Below are 22181 nucleotides of genomic sequence, written 5' to 3'. Positions count from 1 at the left end.
GGTTATTTTCAAAAGATACTTTTAATCTGACAAATGGGCCTCATCACAACGCAGATTATAATCTTTTGAGTATATCTATCTATCTATCTATCTATCTATCTATCTATCTATCTATCTATCTATCTATCTATCTATCTATCTATCTATCTATCTATCTATCTATCTATCTATCTATCTATCTATCTATCTATCTATATATATATATATAGTTATTAGCACTTTTACCTTGGATAATAAAATTAAAACTTGAAAAGAGTTTGCATATGCTCCCCATGCATGTGTGCCTTAATCCTTGAAGGGTCACAGGGGGTGTGTGCCCATCACTGGTGGTCGATGTGCACACACCCCCTGTGACCCTTCAAGGATTAGGCAAGTATTGAGAATGGATGTATAGCTTGTGAAAATATACACATTTATCCCTAAAGGTGCTTCTATAGAATACTGAAAATAGACAGATTCAGTTTACTAATCTGTCCTGCATGTAAGAACAGCTAAAACACTAGAATACCATTAAAAAGGCCAAAATGTCACTCGTTCCAGAGAAGAGAAACTCGTATATCATATACATTTTTTACGCATATGGTAAATATTTCTAAGCTGTCTAGTAATTTTGAGTGTTATGGCTTACAAATACGGAAAACCCCAGATTTACTGTTCTGAGCCCCTGATGAATGGATATTCCAATTTACTGGTATCTCCGTGGATATGAATACAACCCAGTGTGAACTTGAAATAAACACAGAAAGCAGGGGTTTGTGGCATCATTTTAACCTTTTGCCTGTTGGACAAAGTCTGTGGTTCAAAGCCACTTCTCATTTTTAATGGGATCAGCTGTAAGCCCTTTATCCAGATTCATAGCAGTTGCATGCTGTCTGGGTTATAAACATCTTTAGCTAAGAATTGGCCCCCAACTTTCACAACGTGCATAAAATCCATTTATGCTATTTTTATTAGCATAAATGGATTTTAAAGTATCAGAATGAGCTTTGTTTACCAGGTATGTGTACACATATGAGGAATTTGACTCTGGATTGTCCAATGTTCACCATGTGCTTACTTATCCACTAATACAATAACACAATAATGCAGTAATAAAAATCAAACACAATCTGAAGAATAGAGACCACATATAAACAAGCGGGCAGAGTGAGACATAATGCAACGGCACAATAAGCGGAGCGCAAAGGAATCAGGAGTAAATATTAGGGTGATCAAGTTCAGGTTGGAGTTTAGCATATGTTCTGTAAACCTCGGCACCTTCTTCTGATTTCTTTTATTTTGTTTACTGATTTTGGGCTTCCTTTTTACTTTTTTAATTTACTACAATATTACGAATACACGCTTTCCCAGAAAGCCTCTCAAACTATTAGCTTGAAAATATCTGGAGCATCATCAGACATTTCTATACACGTCACAAAAAGAAACACGTTTGTTTTCTTACACTAAATCAGATTAAACCTTTCCTTTTTTTTTTAGCTCACTTGGGATTATCACAATAATTTCTTTTTGCTAGAACAATGAGAGCATTTTTTTTACCTCACTGCTCTCAAATTCAGAAATTTACATAAGATTACTCTGTTTTTGAACAATTTGGTAAATCCCAGATATTGATGGCACGGTGGTTATTTTACAATGTTTGAGTTACGTGAAGGCACACCTTTGATAATTTCTTTAAAAACACAACTGCTTCCTTACCTGACATGGCAATATCAAAGAAAAGGGTCAAGACACAGTATGTGGAAGGGAGCTGATGACCACAAGTCTTATTGACATATCCTTGTGGTCTGATTACGCTAAAATTGGAGTGTTTGGCTATAATGACCTATAATGCGTTGGGTTCCTAGAGGACCAATGGAGGAAGGCTCAGAATGAGAACAGCTTGGTGAATAAATGACTGACACATGAGCAACCTTGAGATGCCAAGGCCCAAGAAATTACAGGGATCGGCCACTCTATGGAAGACCTTAAATAACTTATCATCTTTTCCTAATTTTCCATAAAATCACATTTTTGAGACATGAATAAGGTTTAGGAATATGAGCCAGAAATGATCCGGAAAAAACCCAGAGACTCTCTGGGATCCAAACAAATCTTCCCCAGACTCTGACTTAAGCTGAGCTAAAAGAAACAGAGAAAATGTCTTTGTATAGTTGAACCAAAAAAAATAATCAGCTTGAAAAATTCAATTTGATATATAAAAAAAATGATGTTTTTTTTATATTGCTGGCATTAAATTTGAAACAAGCATCTGTTTTTCAAAAAACATTTCTCAGCAAAATGTTCACTTTGAAATGTTGACTAATTAAACTCCTGCCGTCTTCCACTGCATCACATGATGGACGTCTGTGTTTATCGTGGCCCTTCATGTCTGCGGCTTAGATGTTTACGCTCAGCGATCAACGTGCCTGAAGCCCTGCGGCGGCGACAGAAACGGCTCATCTGCCTCATCGCCTCGCCGCCCTCCACTATAAAGTCTTTATGCTCGTGTAAACGCCACCCACGCCCAATAGACGTGCTTGTGTTTGACAGCAAACATCTCTCTGTGTGTCTGTGTCCTCAGACGTACACAGGCTCCATTCTGGTCGCAGTGAATCCATACCAGCTGCTGCCCATCTACACCACGGAGCAAGTGCACATGTACACAGACAGGCGGCTGGGCGAACTGCCCCCCCACGTCTTCGCCATCGCCGACACCTGCTTTTTCAACATGAGGCGCAACAAGAAGAGCCAGTGCTGCGTCATCAGGTGGGCTCTGTACTAAGAGGAAAGGTTAAGCTTCAGGTTTTATCTTGCTACCATGTGAAACACGCCCATGAGAAATGGATAGAGTGGATACAAAATGGATCATGTTAAGTTGATTAAAGAGTACATTCTCTGTTTAAAGATATGCAAAATGAATCAAATCTGGAGCATCATATCCTCAGACAAATAAACCCTGGAGGATCAAATCTTTTAAGGTCTCAATTCACTGAAACAAGAAATAAAATCACATGTAATGACATATTTGTCACAGCGGTGTGAAAAAGCTCCTTTTACCCTTTTTTAAATTTTAAATTTTTATAACAAACACAAAATGCTGAGTCTAAACAAACCTGTTTATTATGGGGGGGTGGTCCAAACCTACATGACCCTGTGTGAAAAAGGATTCCTCCTCCATGCTGTAGTCTGTGCTTTCTTTGGAAAGCTGAATATCTCTAGCCACACCCAAACACGATTACTGCCACTCCTGTTCTCAATCAAGAAAACATGCAAGAAGGAGCTGCCTGACAAAGTGGAGTTCATCAAAAGATCCTCCAGAGAGACGCATCATGACGAGATCCGAGGAATTCCTGAAATGAATGGGAAACAACGAGATCTATCAGTCTGGAAAGACTAATAAATCTATTTCCAAAGCTGCAGGATTACAGTGAATCTCACTGAGAGCCATACTCCACAAAACGTGAAATAGTGGGAAGCCTTCCAAGGAGTGGCCGACTGACCAAAATGACCCCATGTGCATGGTGGCGACTCATTCAGGCCAGAAAACAACCCAGAACAGGCAAAGAACTGCAGGTCGCACTTGCTTAGTTAGGGTCTGAGTTCATGATTCAACAGTAAGAAAGAGAGACTGGGCAGAAATGGCATCCATGGCAGGGTTCCAAGATAATAATAAAAAACAGTTAAGCAAAAGGAACATAAAGACTCATCTCAGTTTTGCCAGAAGACAACTTTATGATCTCCAAGACTGTTGGGAAAACTCTGTTTATTGAAGATATAAAAGTTGAACAGTGTGGCATACATGTAATGCAGCATTTTCAGAAAAGGAACATCACAGCAACCGTAAAACATGGCGGCGGTGGTGTGATGGTCTGGAGATGTTTTCCTGCTGCAGGACCTGGAAGCCTGGCTGTGATAAATGACACCAGAAATTGTGCGGTCTACCAAAACGTCCTGAAGGAGAATGTCCGGTCATTAAGCTAAAGCGCAGTCGGATTCTTCGGCAGGGCATTGATCCAAAACATGCTGGCAAATCCAGCTATGAATGGCTCTAGAGAAACAAAACAAAGACTTTGACAAAATTGCAGCCATTCTGCAAAGCTGAGCGGGCCACATTTCCTCCACAGCACTGTTAAAGACTCAAACACTGGGTTATAGCGGTGGCTGCTGAGGGTGACCCAACCAGATAGGTTTCTGGGGTCAATCACTTTTCAGCAGTGCCATGTAGGTTTGGATTTCATTTCCACTACAGAGGAAGTTGGTTATATTATCATTGTCCGTCCGTCCGTCTTCTTCCGCTTATCCGGGGTCGGTTCGCGGGGGTAGCAGCTTCAGTAGGGAGGCCCAGACGTCCCTCTCCCCGGCCACTTGGGCCAGCTCCTCAGGAGGAATCCCAAGGCATTCCCAGGCCAGCCGGGAGACATAGTCCCTCCAGCGTGTCCTGGGTCTTCCCCTGGGTCTCCTCCCGGTGGGACGTGCCCGGAACACCTCTCCAGGGAGGCGTCCAGGAGGCATCCTGACCAGACCATCCGAGCCACCTCAACTGGCTCCTCTCGACGTGGAGGAGCAGCGGCTCTACTCTGAGTCCTCCCCGGATGACTGAGCTCCTCACCCTATCTCTAAGGGAGAGCCCAGACACACTACGGAGAAAACTCATTTCATCCGCTTGTATCCGGGATCTCGTTGTTTCGGTCACGACCCAAAGCTCGTGACCATAGATGAGGGTAGGAACGTAGATCGACCGGTAAATCGAGAGCTTCGCCTTTTGGCTCAGCTCTCTCTTTACCACAACGGATCGGTACAGCGCCCGCTTCACAGCTGACGCCGCACCAATCCGCCTGTCGATCTCCGCTCCATCTTCCCCTCATTCGTGAACTCCTCCACTAGGGGCAGCACATCCTCCCCAACCCGGAGAAGGCACTCTTCCCTTTTCCGGTTCAAGACCATGGTCTCGGATTTGGAGGCACTGATTTTCATCCCGGCCGCTTCGCACTCGGCTGCGAACCGCTCCAGTGAGAGCTTTAGATCACGCCCTGATGAAGCCAATAGGACCACGTCATCCGCGAATAGCAGAGACGCAATCCTAAGGCCACCAAAACGGATCCCCTCAACACCTTGGCTGTGCCTAGAAATTCTGTCCATAAAAGTTATGAACAGAATCGGTGACAAAGGGCAACTTTGGCGGAGTCCAACTCTCACCGGAAACGAGTCCGACTTACAGCCGGCAATGCGGACCAGACTCTGACACCGGTCGTACAGAGACCTGACAGCCCTTATTAAAGGGCCCGGTACTCCATACTCCCGGAGTACCCCCCACAGGATCCCTAGGGGGACACGGTCGAATGCCTTCTCCAGATCCACAAAGCACATGTAGACTGGTTGGGCAAAGTCCCATGCCCCCTCAAGAATCCTGCTGAGGGTATAGAGCTGATCCAGTGTTCCACGGCCAGGACGAAAACCACACTGCTCTTCCTGAATCCGAGATTCAACTATCCGACGGACCCTCCTTTCCAGAATATTATATTAAACAATATTATCATTGTGTAATATTTAAATTTGTTTGATGATCTGGAATATTTTCATGCCACAGACAAGAAAAGAAAGGAAGAAATCAGGAAGGGGTGAACACTTTTTACACCCTGATTGATTTTGTTATTAGTGTTCAGAAGTGATCATACGGATTGCCATTTTTGTAATAAAAATAATGACAATATTGAGCTGAAACATTCACTCATTTGCAAGTAAATGAGAGTCGATGGTTGTTGCTGACATCTCTGCGATCTCCACCAGCGGAGAGTCCGGAGCAGGGAAAACGGAGAGCACCAAGCTGATGCTGCAGTTCTTGGCTGCGGTGAGCGGCCAGCACTCGTGGATCGAGCAGCAGATTCTCGAGGCCAACCCCATCCTGGAAGGTCAGAAATGAGCAACACATGAAAGTCCTCTAAATCAGACCCTTCCTCATGCTTCTCCTAACTGGACTGTTCTTCCCCCTCAGCCTTTGGCAACGCCAAAACAGTTCGCAACGACAACTCCAGTCGATTCGGAAAGTACATTGACGTCAACTTCACCAAGGGCGGGGCCATTGAGGGGGCCCGGGTGGAGCAGTATCTACTGGAGAAGTCCAGGGTTTGTCGTCAGGTGGGAAAGTTAGCAGTGTTTGTCCCCAGTTGTGATCAGGAGTGATGAGTCGGTTTGTTTTGGATTAAAGAATGTTGTTCCATGAACAGGCACCTGAGGAGAGAAACTACCACATCTTTTACTACATGCTGATGGGCATGTCCCAGGACCAGAAAAAGATTCTTTCTCTTGGAACAGCTGCAGAGTACAAATACCTGACCATGGTACGTTTCTGATGGATCCTCATTGCTGGGTTAATCTTACATACGTGTGACTGGGTTTCTTGGTGCATCGTTGGTTTGGAATGAGCTGAGCTGTTTTAACAGGGCAACTGCACCAGCTGTGAAGGGCGCGACGATGTGAAGGAGTACGCTCACTTCCGCTCAGCTCTCAAGATCCTCATGTTCACTGAGACCGACTCCTGGGAAATCTCCAAACTGCTAGCCGCCATCCTTCACCTGGGCAACGTGGAATTTGAAAGTAATGGACGATACATTTCTCAGATGTGACAAGTGATTGTTCCTCCTTACTCTCTGGCTGTCATTTTCTGCGTCTTTTCAGGCACGATAGTGAGCAACCTGGAGGGCTGCGACGTTGCCAAATCGGCCCATTTCAGCATGGCCAGCCAGCTGTTGGAGGCAGGTGAACTTTTTTTCTTTTCCAATTCCAACAGCGTCCTGCAATCTTTTCTAAATACACGTTGTTGGGTTCTCAGGTGGATCCCAAAGCACTGGAGAAGTGTCTGACTCAGCGCTCCGTCACGACCGCCAGGGACACGGTGAACAAACCTCTCAACGCTGGACAAGCTCTAGATGGCAGAGACGCCTTTGTCAAGGTAACGTAGGTAACCTTTTGCGATAGGCCAACACACAGTGGTGTATATTTGTGAAACAACAGGAAAAAGTATTGACTCGATACTGCTTTTAGAACCCCCCTCTACTGCAGGTTCCATTTCGGTCAGTTTCTTTTCTGGTAATTTTTGAACAAGCTACATGCATTGGTGGCAGTACAATATTCAGCAAAAGCTTTTCTTCCATAGATTTACAAAAAGAAAATATAAATGTACATGATATTTTCATCCTTAATAATGTTAAAACAAAACTATAGAATACTCTTTCATTGCTTCAAATTTCAAGCTTTGCCACAGATTCTCAATTGGATTTAGGTCTGGACTTTGACTAGGCCAGATTAACTCGTGAGTATGCTTCCCCCTTTGGTCTCATGTGGGATTGAATTATATTTTGCTTCATCCATCTTCCCATCAACTCTGAGCCGCTTCCTTGTTCCTGTTGAGGAAAAACATCCACAGAGCATGAAGCAGTGACCACCATGTTTTATGAGGTCGACAGTGTGTTAAGTATTATGTGCAGTGTTTATTTTCCATCACACATGGTATTTAAACTCAGGCCAAAACGTTTAATTTGGTCTCACCAGAGCAAAGCACCTTCTATATGTTTGCCGTGCCCCTTACGGATTTGCAGATTTGTTAAGTAATAATAATTTTATGACAGTACATGTATAATGGAATATGTTAACTAAATAATAAATAATGGATTTTAACCTTTAAATCAACAAACCTTTAAATCAACAAACTTCACTGTGTTAAAGAAGCTATACCTGAATTTATTTATTTTTAATGTGTCCTGTTTGGCAGTATAGCATTAAGCATTGCTGTCTTGATGCCAAAGACAGCCCAACAGATTTACTTTTGCAAGTGTAGCATTACTGCTTTCATTACAGTGTGCCACTTTATATGTATATATATATATATATATATATATATATATATATATATATATATATATATATATATATATATATATATATATATATATATATACATACAGGCCAGCTGACAGCTCTGCTAGGGCCCGGGACAACGCAGTCTTTTTGGGCCCCCCTCTACACCTGCCGCCACACACACGTACACACACACACACACACACACACACACACACACACACACACACACACACACACACACACACACACACACACACACACACACACACACACACACACACACACCAAACAAAAACTTCAACTTAACTGTATACTTCATTCTCATATGCCTTTTATTTTATTCAATAATCTGCTGTTTACAGAAATATATATTTTTTTGTCCTCCAAACAAGTCTTAGATGACTTCACTTCATAACTATGGTAAGACCCTCTTAATCTGCTGGCTGTTCATTTGCCATCTCTGAGAAAGGCTTCCTTTTTGCCGTCAAACGCACAACATTCACTCAATCAGAATCAGTCAGTTTATATATATATATATATATATATATATATATATATATATATAGATGTTATATATTTTAATGGTCAGAGTGTTAGTCTTGAGCCCCCCTTCTGTCCTGGGCCTGGGACAATTGACCCGTTTGTCCCCCCCGTCAGCGGGCGTGGTTGTAGCGTCCCAAAGAATAAATGTTTGGGAGACTCAGTAGCTGTGAGTTGTTTATTCGAATACATTGTTATTAATCTTTGCTGCTCTCTGGTTCACAATGGTCACTTCTTCTACTCTTCATTCTCTCATTTTTCTCAATCATCAACTCTTCCCCCTTACTCTCACACTTGTTGCACCTATCAGTACATTTCCATGTCAATATTTGATCATTCTAATCTGCTTAACATCCTTCCCCTCTCTTCCTCTCTACCTCACCAACCTGTAAAAATTCATCTTTGCCTCCTTTTTGTCCAAACTATCATACAAGTACTCTGTTGTGCAATTATACACTGTTTAAAGTTATTTAATGTTTCATAAATAACTCTCTGTCTGTTAAGTATTGTCTGGTGATGATCAGCTCTTAAGCTGATATCAAGACAACGGTTGAAAGGGACGAATTCGAGCACTAGCGATCTTTTAACAGCAAAACCTGCACACACACAGAATAAAAGGAGTGACAACTTCTTTTCAAGTCCAAGAATTTAATAACAGAAATAAAATGAACATCCAGAGAACATCACTATGTAATGCTGTTTATCTGAATTAACACAATATTTCGATTAACAAATCCTCTCTACTAGGCAGGTGAAACTTAACTAAACTACTAAGCAAAATGAAGATAAAAGAAGCTAAGCTAAGGAACTATTTACATGCAAAACAACCAAAAGACAAAACACAAGTAGTTGGTCATAATCAGAATACTTCAGTGAATCCTTATTCACTGAAGATCTGATTCCAAAAAGCATGGAATGGAGTTAAAAAAAACATTTGGCATGTGTTTCCACCCATTCACAATGCAAAGCCCAAGTTAAACAAAACATTATTTTGAGTAAATAATATTCTGAAAACTTTCTTCCTTTTTCAGCTTCTACTATCTTCTACTCTGCCTTTATATTCCTCACCATCAGAGTCATTCTACACTCCACCATCCTGTGCTGTCTGACAACAGTATCACCAACCACTACCTTGCAGTCGCTTCACCTTCACCATTTCTCTTCCTATCTACACACAGCTTGAGCCCTGCTCCTAAGCTTCTAGCCTTACCTTTCTAATTGATCTCCTGAACACACAGTATGTCCACCTTCCCTCCTCTGCATCATGGCAACTCTCATGCAAACTCTCTAGCTTTTCCTGTCACTGGTCCAACAAAGTCCCTACTCTCACTCCTAGACTCTTGCCCTTCCTCTTCTTTCTCTGCCTATGGACATGTCTTCCTCCTCTTCTTTGCTGACCAACACTAGCCCAGTTGCCACCAGTATCCCGTTGGTCACCAGCACCAATTACAATCATTGATAACCTGAGCCCTGACCAGTCTGGTATGGATATTATTAATTTGCATTGTTAATATTTTTTTTGTCCCACAATGGGGAAATTGTGGGACAATAAAATAAAGGTATTTCTTATCTTATCATATCTTATCTTATCTTATAAATGTAAGTCATGTCAAGTTTATTTGTATAGCACATTTCAGCAGCAAGGTGGCTCAAAGTGCTTTACATCATGAAAACATAAAAACATCATAAAGACAACGAATCAGTCATAGGTTGTGAGACCTGTACCAAATATACAATGGTTTCAAGTGAAAACATCAATACACATCAGATATGTTGGTCAATGGTCCCTTTATTACGGGCTGAAAACAGCTCTATTGGCAAAGGTTTTGTTCAGATGCTCTTCCTGACACAACCCTCTGCATTTATCCGGGCTTGGGACCGGCCCAAAAAGGACACAGGACACTGTGGCCACCTTTGAGGCTGCATTAGTGTGTTGGTTAGCTAAACTAGTAATTATAAAAAGTACAAATGTCATATAAAAAAATAAAACTAAATACAAAATCATTTGTTTTTCATTGTTATTTTTTTAGATTTCTTTTTTTGTTTTTCTTGTTTTCTGTTTTCTAAATGTCATATAAAAGAATAAAACTAAGTACAAAATCATTTGTTTTTCATTGTTATTTTTTTAGATTTCTTTTTTTTGTTTTTCTTGTTTTCTGTTTTCTAGATTTCCTTGCATTTCTTTTATTTACAGATTGTGACATATATTTACATATTTACATGAGAACACACATGGAGTCAGGAATGTGATCCAGTGCTTCTGATAGCCTGGAGGCCTGTTTGCCTACTGGCCTCTATAAGGAGGACGTCTCCTATTTTCATGGGAGCCTCCGTTTTTATGGTGGCCTGCATGTGGGTACAGGCCTGGGTTTGCATTGAAGCCTCTGTTAGTATTCTGTCTCCTGTATTCATGATGGGGGTCTCTAACCTCATGAACAGCCCTGTTTCTCTGAGGCCCTGATTGCCTGGGTGCCTCTGTTTGTCTGGAGACCTCAGTTTTCATGGAGGCTTTAGTTTGTGTGGCGGCCTCTGTGTGATGGGAGACGTCAGTTTGCCTGGACGCCTCTGTTTGCGAGGAAACTTTAGGATGTTGGTTTTTCAAAGCAAGGTTCAACGCTTCGGTCAGTTCTCCAACCTGACTCTTCAGAGAATTGATTGTTTCCTGCTGTTCTTTCAATCTGGAGGCTTCTTGATAGTTACTCCTCAGCTGATCCTCATATTTGGCTCTCAGCTGCTGTTCTGCTGTCAAAGCCTCTGCTAGCCTCTCACTGTTCAAGGCATGTTTTTCCACCTGCCTCCTAAAAAACTGAAGCTCATTCAGAACGCTCTCATGGACCGTAACTTTGGGAATGCGTGGAAATCTTGATGTACCTGCAGTCTGCGGTGCAGCAAGTGTTTCCTGCTTCTCCACTTTCTCTTCACGTTTCAATCTCATGTGGCGTTCATGTTTTAAACTTTTTTCCAGTTCTTGGATCTGCTCCAGCTGCGCTTTGCAGTCAACCTGAAACTTGATTCTTCGTTCTCTCTCCTCGTGAAGATCAAAGACCTTACCATGCAGCTCCTGTTTAAGATCGTCCACCTGCTGCGTGAGATCACTGATACGTTTGATCGCCTGTTCAATGTCCAACGAGGGAGGGATCACCGTAACAGCTGAGGCGTGTTCAGGCATCTTGTCACTCTTAAAGTACTGGGGGTGACGAGCCTCAGAGCTTCCAGTGGCCTGGGAACGCCTTGGGTTTCTCTTGTGGACTTGTGAGTTGGAAGCCACGTAGTAAACTGGGGCCTGGATGTGTGGCCGCTCTGCTTGTTGGCATCGGCCCTGGAAATGCTTAGATTGGTGGTATGAATGAGGTGCCTGAGAGGAAGAAAAGGCACTGAGGTTTTCCCTTGGTTTTTCTGACCTCGGAGATGGTTGGATATCTTCTGAGTTGAGAGACCCAGAGTCAGCAGAGGAAGATGATTCCTGCTGAAGCTCCACTGAAGGAGGAGTCTCAGATCCAGCAGAGGGACCAGATTCCCCTTGGATCTCTGTACCATCTCCTGGCTGGGTGGGATGCAGCTCACTGGTACCGTCACTGCCATCTTCCATAGGGAAGATGATTGCATCGTAGTCGACTTGGATGTCGAGGTCGACCATGTCTACCCATGAAAGCGTTTGCTCCATGTCTAACTTTCTGTAAATCAGATATAGTCGCTTCTCTGAAAGGCGTCTGATATCTGAGATCGAATTCTCGCTGTTTGGCTAAGATTCGAACGTGCTCTCTCGAAGGTGTACTGTCGCGATGAAGGTCGGGAACAGTGAAGAAAAACCAGCTTGGTGTTCAGTAGTAGTTAAGATTCTGTTGATGTCATAGTGATGTCATCAGCTGTGATGTCATAGAACACTTTGATGCTAAACATTCTAATCGAACATTCTGTATGCAAGATGACACAGAGCGGAGGACAGAATAAACTTTATTATGGTTTAAAAAAATATATTTCTAGGTAATGGTTGTTGTTTTTTTACTGAGTAGAATAAATCTTTTAAAGAGGGAGTTAAGTACTTCCATTAACTCAGTCTTATATTTCTAAAGATATCATCTTTTCAATATTTCAGTTATATATTTAAATCCCAAAGTTAATAGATGAAAGTTAAATTTATAAAACATTTTGTTCATGTACCTCATTACCCTGACTTCTGGCTCGTGTCTTGACAACCGTTAGGCAGCAGAAGAGACACAGTTCTTCTGATCCTGAGATACAGAAAAGTCCAGTTTCTCTCCTTGACACAGGTACCCTGCTAAAACAGTGCAAGGCCAAAAGTTCACTGTCCAACAAATAATTTTTTCGTCAAATAAACATGTATAGATAAATATGATACTTTTAATAAAATCTGAAATTAATACATGACATAAATATATTTTTCCATGATAACATAAATAATGTAATAATTTATAAAATCAACCAATAAAAAATTCTATTAAGAAACTTTTTCATCAAACTTAGTTAATTATATATTTAAAGTGTAAAGTGACATAAATAATTCAGTGTTTTTTTTAAATATTCAAAGTCTTGTGTTGCAAACATCTTTATCCCGAAAAATAGTGCAATCTACTGTGTTTTTTTAGAGTGATTTCTAGAGTGATTCTTTTCAAGCTGTATGCAAACGAAATTTTGTTCTGTGCGCATTTTGTGCATACAAAATGACAATAAAGATTCTATCTATCTATCTATCTATCTATCTATCTATCTATCTATCTATCTATCTATCTATCTATCTATCTATCTATCTATCTATCTATCTATCTATCTATCTATCTATCTATCTATCTATCTATCTATCTATCAATCAGTCAATCAATCACCTTTTAACCTGCTTAAACCACCCAGGATTGCCCAACTCCAACAAGGGACTGCAAGGACGGAGTTTGGCCTCACCAAATAAGGATTGGGTGTAACAACCATTCATATATGCCTATTTTCATTTGTTTACATTAAGTGCACAAAAAAATATCTAGAATTTTGATGAGAATGGAAAACAAATCACACTTTAAGCCAGATGGTAATAACATTTATCCTTACCATCTACGGCAGGGGTGTCAAACTCATTTTGGTTTAGGGGCCGGCGTGTGTGTGTATATATATATATATATATATATATATATATATATATATATATATATATATATATATATATATATATATATATATATATATATATATATATGTGTGTGTGTGTGTGTGTGTGTGTGTGTGTGTGTGTGTGCACAAAGTCTTATTAGATATTATTTTGGGACTATTTCACATTCAATGGACACAAAAACGGGAAAGTAAAAGAAAGAAAGGAAGAGAAAAAGATGAGACAAAATGCTAAAAGGAAGAAAAGGTGACAAAAATAACACTGAAAATCACAGAAAAATATGTAATACGATGTAATAGGAGATGTATAAAGTGACAGCCAAAGGTAACTATGGGATTTTTCTGTACTGAAGTGTATCAATAAGCACCTGTAGGTGTATCTGAGAGTGTACTTGTGTATGTAAGGTTTATCCATAAGAAAATGCTGCATAATGGTTGTGAGGAGCTAAAGGAGCCAAAGAACCCCTCCAGAGCACTGAGGAAGACACCGGGAAAACCAGAACCCCAGATGCCGGAAAGGACCCCTAAGGTGCCCAACACGGACAAAGACAGGGCTAGCTGCCTCCCCCACCCCAGGGAAGAGCCCAACCCCCAAGGAAACCTCTGAATATCCACAGTGCCAAAGCCCTTGGGAGCTGCGGCGATAAGCCCCTTGGGCTCCACCGGCTGCCAGTTACGCCAGAACGGATCCAGTCAGGGGCCCAGATACCAAAGGCCCCGACAGAGCCATGGAGCCCAGGCCCTGCAAAGCAGCCGCCAGGAGTGAGTGGGTATCACCCCAAACCCAACAGTCCCCAAACTTGACATGTCCAGTGCATAATCCAGGACCAACCCCCACCTCGATGACCCACGAGCCCATCCACCCGGAGATGGGGCCAACATGAACTGAACAGTCCAGCCAACCAGAGCCTACCCCTCAAATCCGAAGGTGCTGGCTCCCCCACACCTTGCTCTCCATTCTTAAGCCCTATACCCTATTCTCAGGGAGAACAGAAGTGCCAGTCCCAATTCCCCTAGCCGACCCCCAGGACCTAACGCCCATACCCAGTCCAAACCCTGGCTAGGTGGCCGGCTCCTCCTCCAGGCCTCAAATTGGCAATCGGAGAACAGGGTGTGAAAAAGACCCCGAGACCTGCCTGTTCAAATGTTGTGTTGTTGCATGTTATTCTCAAGTGCATTTAAAACTGGGAGGGCTATACGGGGGGTGCCCGGCAGAGCCCACTCACACACCACACCCAGAACCCTCAGTGTCTGAATTTACTTTTATTTGGTCGAGAAAATGCTTTTTACAATTTTTACGCAGTGTGTTATGAATTAAAAGACGTTTGATACAAACAATTTACTAATTGACTGCGCGATAGAGCGAGCCTAGGTAGGAATAAGCAGCTAAATGGGGACAACCTGGGACAACGTTTCTCTGCCAATGGCAAAACGGAGGGCGGTGACCATTCACTTAAGAAGAAATCGTTTACCCAAGACGTAGCCGTTTATGTCAAAGAAAATGAAGAAAAGTCATTCGATGAAGCCTGGTTTCCTTTTGGAGGACTGTGCAGGAGCTTGAGGTCTAGTTTAGTCTCGTGCATGTCGAGGGTGTCTCATGGGGAACAAAATAGTTGGGGGCGGGGCTTAAAGTTAAAACTAAACTGTTCTCCTCACTCATAGTTCAAATTTGTGCGGGATCAGATATAGTTTCCTCTAAATAAAACAGCCTTGAGAAACATGCTTAGGTTAAGAGGCTGTCATGACAGTTCTTTGTGTTATTGGTCTTTCTAGGCTATCTATGGCAGACTTTTCATCTGGGTGGTGGACAAAATCAATGCTGCTGTTTACAAGCAGCCAGAGGATGAGAAAGATGTCCGACAGTCGATAGGCCTCCTGGACATCTTTGGCTTTGAGAACTTCAACAATAACAGGTCAGTATCTACAGGAGCCCCTATTCCTGACTTTGGACTTTGGTCTTTGCAGAATGTCTGTGGAAAGCTGTTAGAATTCAGCCACCAGATACTTGAAGGCAGTAATTGCCCTGAAAGGTGGTTCTATAAGGTTCTGTATCATGTGCCTTGTACGTAATAAAACATTTTGTTGGTTTATCAGTAAAATTCCAAAATAACTATTGAAGTGTGTGGCTGTAATGTAACAAAGTGTGAACAAGTTCAAGGGGTTTGGACACTTTTGTAAGGCAAAGCACGGCACACATATGTAACAGAACCATATTACGCTTTTGATCTACATTGATCCTTTTACCGCACTCTATTCTGGGCTGGGTGGAGTTTCCTATTGTGTGTAATTTTGAAATGTTCCTTTGGTTTGCTCTGACAGCTTCGAGCAGCTCTGCATCAACTTTGCCAACGAGCAGCTGCAGCAGTTCTTCGTCAAGCACGTTTTCAAGCTTGAGCAGGATGAGTACACCCGTGAGAACATTGTCTGGAAGCACATTGACTACGAAGACAACCAGGGCACTCTGGACATTTTGGCGAACAAACCTATGAATGTGTTGGCTCTCATTGACGAGGAGAGCAACTTCCCAAAGGTCTTTGTCCGTCTTATTGCGTTAAAAAAGTTCTGGAGGCAACCAAGCAGATCAGCCTTTAATTTTGGATTCTTTTTCAGGGCACAGACGCCTCCATGCTGCAGAAATTGAATCAGATTCACAAAAAAGGCAACGTCTACATCCCCCCCAAAAACGACCATGAGACACAATTTGGAATAAAACACTTTGCTGGAGAGGTCTACTATGATTCAAAAGGTGCTCCTCTGAAGATTCAGAATGACAAATCATTCTTTTGAAAATGATCCACAGCCATGGTTCTGAACCTGTGGTACATGAACATCCAATGAGACCTGCTAAAAGCTAGCTACTATTAGCAGGACAAGCTAATATCAGTGTATTCCTCAGGATAACCTACTTTAAAATGCTATAGCAGCAGGTTCAGGAAATAAGAGGGTAAAGGGTTTGATCAGATGCACATTTTGTTCTTTTATATGCAAGGCAGCCATATTGGATTTTGGTCAAGTTTGGTGAAAATGCTCAGATTCGCCAACCTTGAATATCAACATCAGGGGCCTTTCTGTTCAAATGTAACATATATAATTACACTGCATCCCTAAGCCATTCAGTCAATTAAGACAACAAACATAAATCTTCTTATACTACTGCTTTATGTGTTTCAGTATGTTGGAAGACTTGGTTTGTTATTTTAAAAAGGTGTGAGAGCCACTGCCGTACAGTGTTTTGTTTACAGTTTCCGTGCCATTTTAGGTTTCCTTGAAAAGAACCGTGACACTCTCAGTTTGGACCTGGTTCAGCTGGTGGAGACATCAACCAACAAACTCCTCAAGCAGGCCTTCCATAGCGAACTGACATCCAGCTCCACCACAGTCAAGGCCGTCAACCCCAGGATGACCATCAACACGCCTAAAAGCAGCCTACGGGTAAACACAGCCTCTTCCACTGGAATCGGCTGATAACTGTAAGCTCCGTTATTATGAGATAGTTTAGATATGTGTGACCTTTGGTGTTACCTTACAGCAACCAGCTGACGGCAAGAAACGTGTGCCGACTCTGTCCGGCCAGTTCCGCCAGTCTCTGGATTCCCTGATGAAGACCCTGACGGTGTGCCAGCCTTACTTTATCCGCTGCATCAAACCCAACGACTTCAAGAAGCCCATGGTGAGCCAGGCAACCCTGGGCCTGAACAAAAGTACCTCTGCGGTCATGCTAAAACTGTCCACTGTGAGTAAATCAAACCTATGTGTCAGCTGTTTGACAGAGACCTGTGCATACGACAACTGCGTTACTCCGGGATGATGGAGACCATCAAGATCCGGAAGGCCGGCTACCCTGTCCGATACACCTTCAGCGAGTTCTTAAGTCGCTACCGTGTCCTCCTGAGGACCTACCAGTGTGATCCCAAAACCGTAAGTCCTGCACGAGAAATTTGACATTTCCTCTTCAACCTGTTTCACCGTTTGTCTAAGATGATCTGTACTGCTGTAACCAGGAAAGCCAACAGACGTGCTGTGAGAGCATTTGTCAAAGACTTCTTGCTGGAGAAGGCGACTGGAAGACAGGCAAGACGAAGATATTCCTCAAGGTGATTGCTTAGGTTTACAGGCTGAGTTCACGGCCAGTTGGAGTCTGAATATTTTGACAAGTTTATGTGTATTTACACATATGACAAAGGTGCCATAAAACAAAACCAAACATACTGTGTTTGATGCAGAATGATCCAGTTGAGTTCTGTCCAGTCCACGTATTTAAGGATTTTGACCTGGAGATGGTCAAATGGAGTTAGCTTGGTGTAGTATAGTGTAGCGTCCAGCAATATTTGCTTACATTACATAGTCACTAATTTCTCATTGACCAGGCTTGGAAAATAAATAGCTGAAAAAGTTTGGTGTAGCGGACAGATAACTTCCTCTCACTTGCCTCTCGGCGCCCTCTCGGCTGTGTCGTCCTGCGCACAGAGCCATGTTGCTCATACCAGACACTGCCACTTCAGAATTTATGTGATTTTGAAATAGTCAGTGGTGCCCTCTTCAGATGTTTTAATACATTTTACATTAACTTTCTAAACAAACTGCCGTTTTCTTGCAGGACTTCCATGACACCATGCTCGAACTGGAGCGAATGAAAGAGCTGAATGTAAAAGCTCTCTTGATCCAAAAAGTCCTGAGGGGCTACAAGTACAGGTATGGCAGGAAACATGTGCAGCTTTATCTTTTAGGTGTCTTTTCATTGTAGTTGTACTTTCATGTCTGTTTGTTTCATACCCTCCTAAAGGAAAGAGTTCCTGAGGAAAAGGTCCGCTGCCGTTGTCATTCAGAAATACTGGAGAGGATACAAAGGCAGGAAGCGCTACAAAGTGGTCGGTTGCTTTCTGAAATATCACCATCACCTGATGTAAATAGCATACAGTTGGGCCGACTCACATTAAAGCTTGAGTGATGCTCTCGTTTCAGGTGCAGCTGGGCTTTGCGAGGCTGCAGGCGCTCGCTCGCTCTCGCCAGCTCCACCTCCACTACAAGAGAAGGCGGGATGCGGCTCTGGTGCTGCAGACCCACATCAGAGGGTACCTGGCCAGGAAGGAGCTGAAGCGCAAGAGAAGTGCAGTGATCCTGCTGCAGGCGAACACCAGGGGCATGCTGGCTAGAAGAAAACTCAAACAGATGAAGAGAGAGGTAAGTTGATGTTAAAGAACCCATCAGGTTTCTTTTTTGACTACAGCTCCTGTCAGGACCGTACATACGCTGATTGTGTGAGTTTTTCCTCTTCTAGGGTGAAATGATGAATTAGTATTTAATGATTTTGACTTCAATTCAGAATATTCATTTAGTTAAGTTGTTTTTGTTCAAGCCACATAGCATCAGAATCATACGTGTTCAGGCTCAAATAGTTTATATAAATATCTAAATCTTTTATTGGGCATTAATGAAGGTTCCATTAATGAGTTTATTTTACAGGGACCAAGCCGAGACCAATTAACTTCTCATAAATGATCATGACAGACTGCAGGTGATAGTTCTTTTTTGACTGTATGAAAAGGATCTTACTGATCACTAACTGAACAGACCAATATTCACAACAATGGGGAAATCCAAGGAAGAATAAGCTTTGTGGAGCCCTTTTTAAACATTTGCCCATAACAACTTGTAGTTATTTACACAACTGTAAATAATTACAAGTTATTCTGATTTGTCAAATTGTTACAAAGATCTAGAGAACATTCAAACTGCCTCAGATAAAAGCATATTGGTCAGGATATTGAGGAAGAACCCAGGATCCACCAAGGCTAAACAGCGGTGTCATTGTCCACAGTAAATGGAGTTTTGCATCACCATGGACTTAAAGGAAGAAGCCTCTGCACCAAAATCAACCCGTTTAAGATGGACCGAGATTTGTACCTACCCACATGGATAAGCCCAATGCCCCCTGAAAAAAAGTTTTATGATGAGATGAGAGACCCCGATGAAGATTTAGCAACAATCAAATGTTTGGAGTCAAGCCTTTCATGCCGATGGTCTGTTTTGGTGTCTGTGGTACTGGCGCAATGCACAGAGCGAATGGATTAATGAACAAGAGCTACTTCAAAACTCTTCAATTTAATTGGACACGAATCGACAGCAAGATGGCTGAAACCTAGACAGAGTTAGTTTGTTTCATCACTGCTAAACAAACATCAAAGTTAGTTTTGGAATGGGCAAACTAAAACGTTTTCTTTAATTGCCCGACATTTTTTTTAAAAATTGGGTTTATTATTACAATTATTGGACAATTGGGCGAGAAACCAACCTATCTAAATGGGTTCCACCAATTCTCAAAGCGGAGAGGTCACATATCTGACCAGAATTATGCATGAAGCTTATTCATGGCTACAAGAGGCTTGTGAATGAGATGCAGCCTGAGGTGTTTAAGCTATTTTAGCCTGTATGATATTATTTTGTTTTCATTTTGTTTAAGGACTCTGTGGACTACAATTTCAGTCTGGGGCATGAGGGAAACTCAGGTATCCAAGGACAACACCTGGACTCATTAGTTCAACGAAGAAATCTCATCCAATTGTAGATCTGAATTAAGAAAGCGCTTGCGTTAAGCCCCACCCCACCATGTTGTTCCCCGTGGGCTTGATTAAAATGTGACCCTCATTCCTATTTCTTCAATCATTTTGAATTCACACCCCAACAACTCATGTCGGCTCGCCAACAAAAAGGCAAGGTTGATTTCTGGGTTTGCTGATCCTGTGTCTTCTGTTCTTTTAGACGTACCTCTCTGCTAAAGAGAAGGAGGAAGAACGACGAGCCGTTTTGGCCAAGCAGAAGCACTTGGAAGAAGTGTTGAGGCAGAAGAGGGAGATGGAGGCCAAAGCGCAGACTGAGAACATCAATGACCAGGAGCTGGTGGACACCATCTTTGGCTTCCTGCCCAGTATCGTTGGAGGGCAGGAGGGGCAGGCTCCTGTTGGATTTGAGGTTAAAAAACTGAGTCATGTGTTGCTTTGTCCTCACATTAAGGTATCTTAGTTTGATCATGACTGCCATGTGTTTACAGAACATTGAAGGAAAAAGGACCATAATTGAGGAGATTGACATCGATGAGATTGCCATGGAGGAGGAACTTCCTGTAGAGGACTATGAAGACTTGGATCAGTACTCCTTCTCCAAATTCGCCTCCATTCACTTCCAGGGAGCAGCCACAGCCACCCACATCCGGCAGAGGCTTCACCAGCCCCTGCTCTACCACGAGGATGAAGGAGATGTCCTGGTGCTGCTCTCTGACTGCTACAGCTTTCCATTTGAGTCTTTCCCCCTCCTACTGATTCAATAAAGAGCTGAGGTTTGGTGTGTTCTTCTCCAGGCTTCACTGACCGTGTGGTGGATCATTCTGAGATTTCTGGGAGATCTTCCCGAGCCAAATAAACGGACCAGAGTTCAGGGGAGCTCTGCCCCGGAACGATATGTGCCGCAGGACCTGATCTCCAGACAGGACAGGCGTCTTAGCCACATGGTGGGCCTGGATCAGGTACGGTTCTTCACAGGAAGGAGGAGAGTCTGGAGCGGCACCTCTTTCTTTAATGTTCAAATAAATATTTTAAATTTGCTTGGTTCCAGAGAGTGCTGAGAAAAAACAAAGAGGCAGCACCCTCCGAGGCTCCAGAGACCCCCGACCAAAAGAGAAAGGGATCCATTTTCACAGACCTTCTGTCCAAAACCAGAAAACCCTCCACGGTGCCCAGCACCACCCCTCAAAACCTGAAGGTATACACTGCGCCTGAAAATAACCCACGAGCCAGGAAAGGGTCCACGTTCACCGACCTGCTGTCCAGAAACAAAAAAGTCCTTCCTGGTAAAGACAGCATAAATATTAAGCCCGTGTCGAACTTCAGGAAGCCCTCCATCATCATGGAGGAGGTGAGGCAGAAGCCTGTGCAAGATTTCATCTGGTGGTGGGCATCTGCACACTACTTCACATTTATCTTTGTTCCATGCAGTCAGATGATCTAACTGAGGTGGCAAAGCCCCCCACGCTGCAGACGGTGAGTGAGGACGGTGACGTTATGGTCGGGGAAGGGCCCACCCTGGACAGGCCTCTGTCATCTCTAGAAAAAGTCCACTACATCGTGGGATATGGCATCATCAGGCCCGATCTCAGGTTTTTGCTCTTTTTTAAATCTGAGGATGTCTGACTCAAGCTGTCTGGAACACTGCTAACGTAATGCTGTCCCTCCCTCAGAGATGAGATCTACTGTCAGATCTGCAAGCAGCTTCACGAAAACAACAACCGGAACAGCTTCTTCCGCGGCTGGATCCTGCTCTCCCTCTGTTTGGGCGTGTTTCCTCCTAGCGAGCGCTTTTTAAAGGTAAGGACAACAAGTGCGCTGGCCGCTCAGGGCTTTAGTGTCACACATGGCCAGTTCACCCTCTGTTGTCTCTTTTCCTGCCAGTACCTTCAAAGCTTTATCCGCTTTGCTCCTGGGGGGTTCCCTTCCTACTTAGCGGAGAGGCTTCGGCGCACCCTGGTAAACGGAACAAGAGGGGAGCCTCCAGCCTGGCTCGAGCTGCAGGTACGGATATATGTTTCTCTGCAGGGATTCACAGGTCGTGTACCTTCACTCAATAACCCAGAAGCCTAATGAGCCCATTTAACTTTTCCACACAACTAAAATTAGACCTAGCAGCATATCATCTCC

General features: G+C 43.0%; 2 protein-coding genes across 2 annotated transcripts in view; one reads left to right on the top strand and one right to left on the bottom strand.

Annotated features, from left to right (window-relative positions):
• LOC105925395 (unconventional myosin-VIIb) overlaps positions 1-22181 on the top strand; it is a 42163-nt gene that overhangs the window by 1338 nt on the left and 18644 nt on the right. The window contains exons 5-28 of the mRNA XM_036141553.1: positions 2561-2745; positions 5767-5888; positions 5972-6114; positions 6204-6317; positions 6420-6573; positions 6655-6731; positions 6809-6928; positions 15268-15407; positions 15814-16024; positions 16105-16240; positions 16754-16926; positions 17024-17164; positions 17254-17412; positions 17496-17588; positions 18092-18186; positions 18278-18362; positions 18457-18675; positions 20254-20463; positions 20543-20755; positions 20849-21013; positions 21103-21402; positions 21483-21643; positions 21725-21851; positions 21936-22055. Of these exons, the coding sequence (XP_035997446.1) occupies positions 2561-2745; positions 5767-5888; positions 5972-6114; positions 6204-6317; positions 6420-6573; positions 6655-6731; positions 6809-6928; positions 15268-15407; positions 15814-16024; positions 16105-16240; positions 16754-16926; positions 17024-17164; positions 17254-17412; positions 17496-17588; positions 18092-18186; positions 18278-18362; positions 18457-18675; positions 20254-20463; positions 20543-20755; positions 20849-21013; positions 21103-21402; positions 21483-21643; positions 21725-21851; positions 21936-22055 (3663 nt within the window). The remainder of the gene's footprint in view (positions 1-2560; positions 2746-5766; positions 5889-5971; positions 6115-6203; positions 6318-6419; positions 6574-6654; positions 6732-6808; positions 6929-15267; positions 15408-15813; positions 16025-16104; positions 16241-16753; positions 16927-17023; positions 17165-17253; positions 17413-17495; positions 17589-18091; positions 18187-18277; positions 18363-18456; positions 18676-20253; positions 20464-20542; positions 20756-20848; positions 21014-21102; positions 21403-21482; positions 21644-21724; positions 21852-21935; positions 22056-22181) is intronic.
• On the bottom strand, positions 10501-12135 carry LOC118556137. The gene is made up of 2 exons (XM_036141554.1): positions 10940-12135; positions 10501-10903 (listed from the first exon to the last, which is right to left on the bottom strand). Exons 1-2 carry the CDS (start codon positions 12038-12040, stop codon positions 10661-10663), a joined length of 1344 nt encoding a protein of 447 aa, XP_035997447.1. The 5' UTR covers positions 12041-12135; the 3' UTR covers positions 10501-10660.

Source organism: Fundulus heteroclitus, chromosome 9, assembly GCF_011125445.2.
Source record: "Fundulus heteroclitus isolate FHET01 chromosome 9, MU-UCD_Fhet_4.1, whole genome shotgun sequence".
NCBI classification, from domain to species: Eukaryota; Metazoa; Chordata; class Actinopteri; order Cyprinodontiformes; family Fundulidae; genus Fundulus; species Fundulus heteroclitus.
The sequence above is the reverse complement of the archived record's forward strand: the minus strand, read 5'-3'. Positions and strand labels throughout refer to the sequence as shown.

Bases quoted from the DNA above. Each gene is read 5' to 3' on its own strand.
- LOC118556137 (XM_036141554.1), bottom strand. From the start codon at position 12,040: ATGGAGCAAACGCTTTCATGGGTAGACATGGTCGACCTCGACATCCAA. The intron at 10,904-10,939 runs GCGTCCAGGCAA...CATCACACAGAG, and splicing joins AAGTTTCCTCGCAAACAGAG to GCCGCCACACAAACTAAAGC.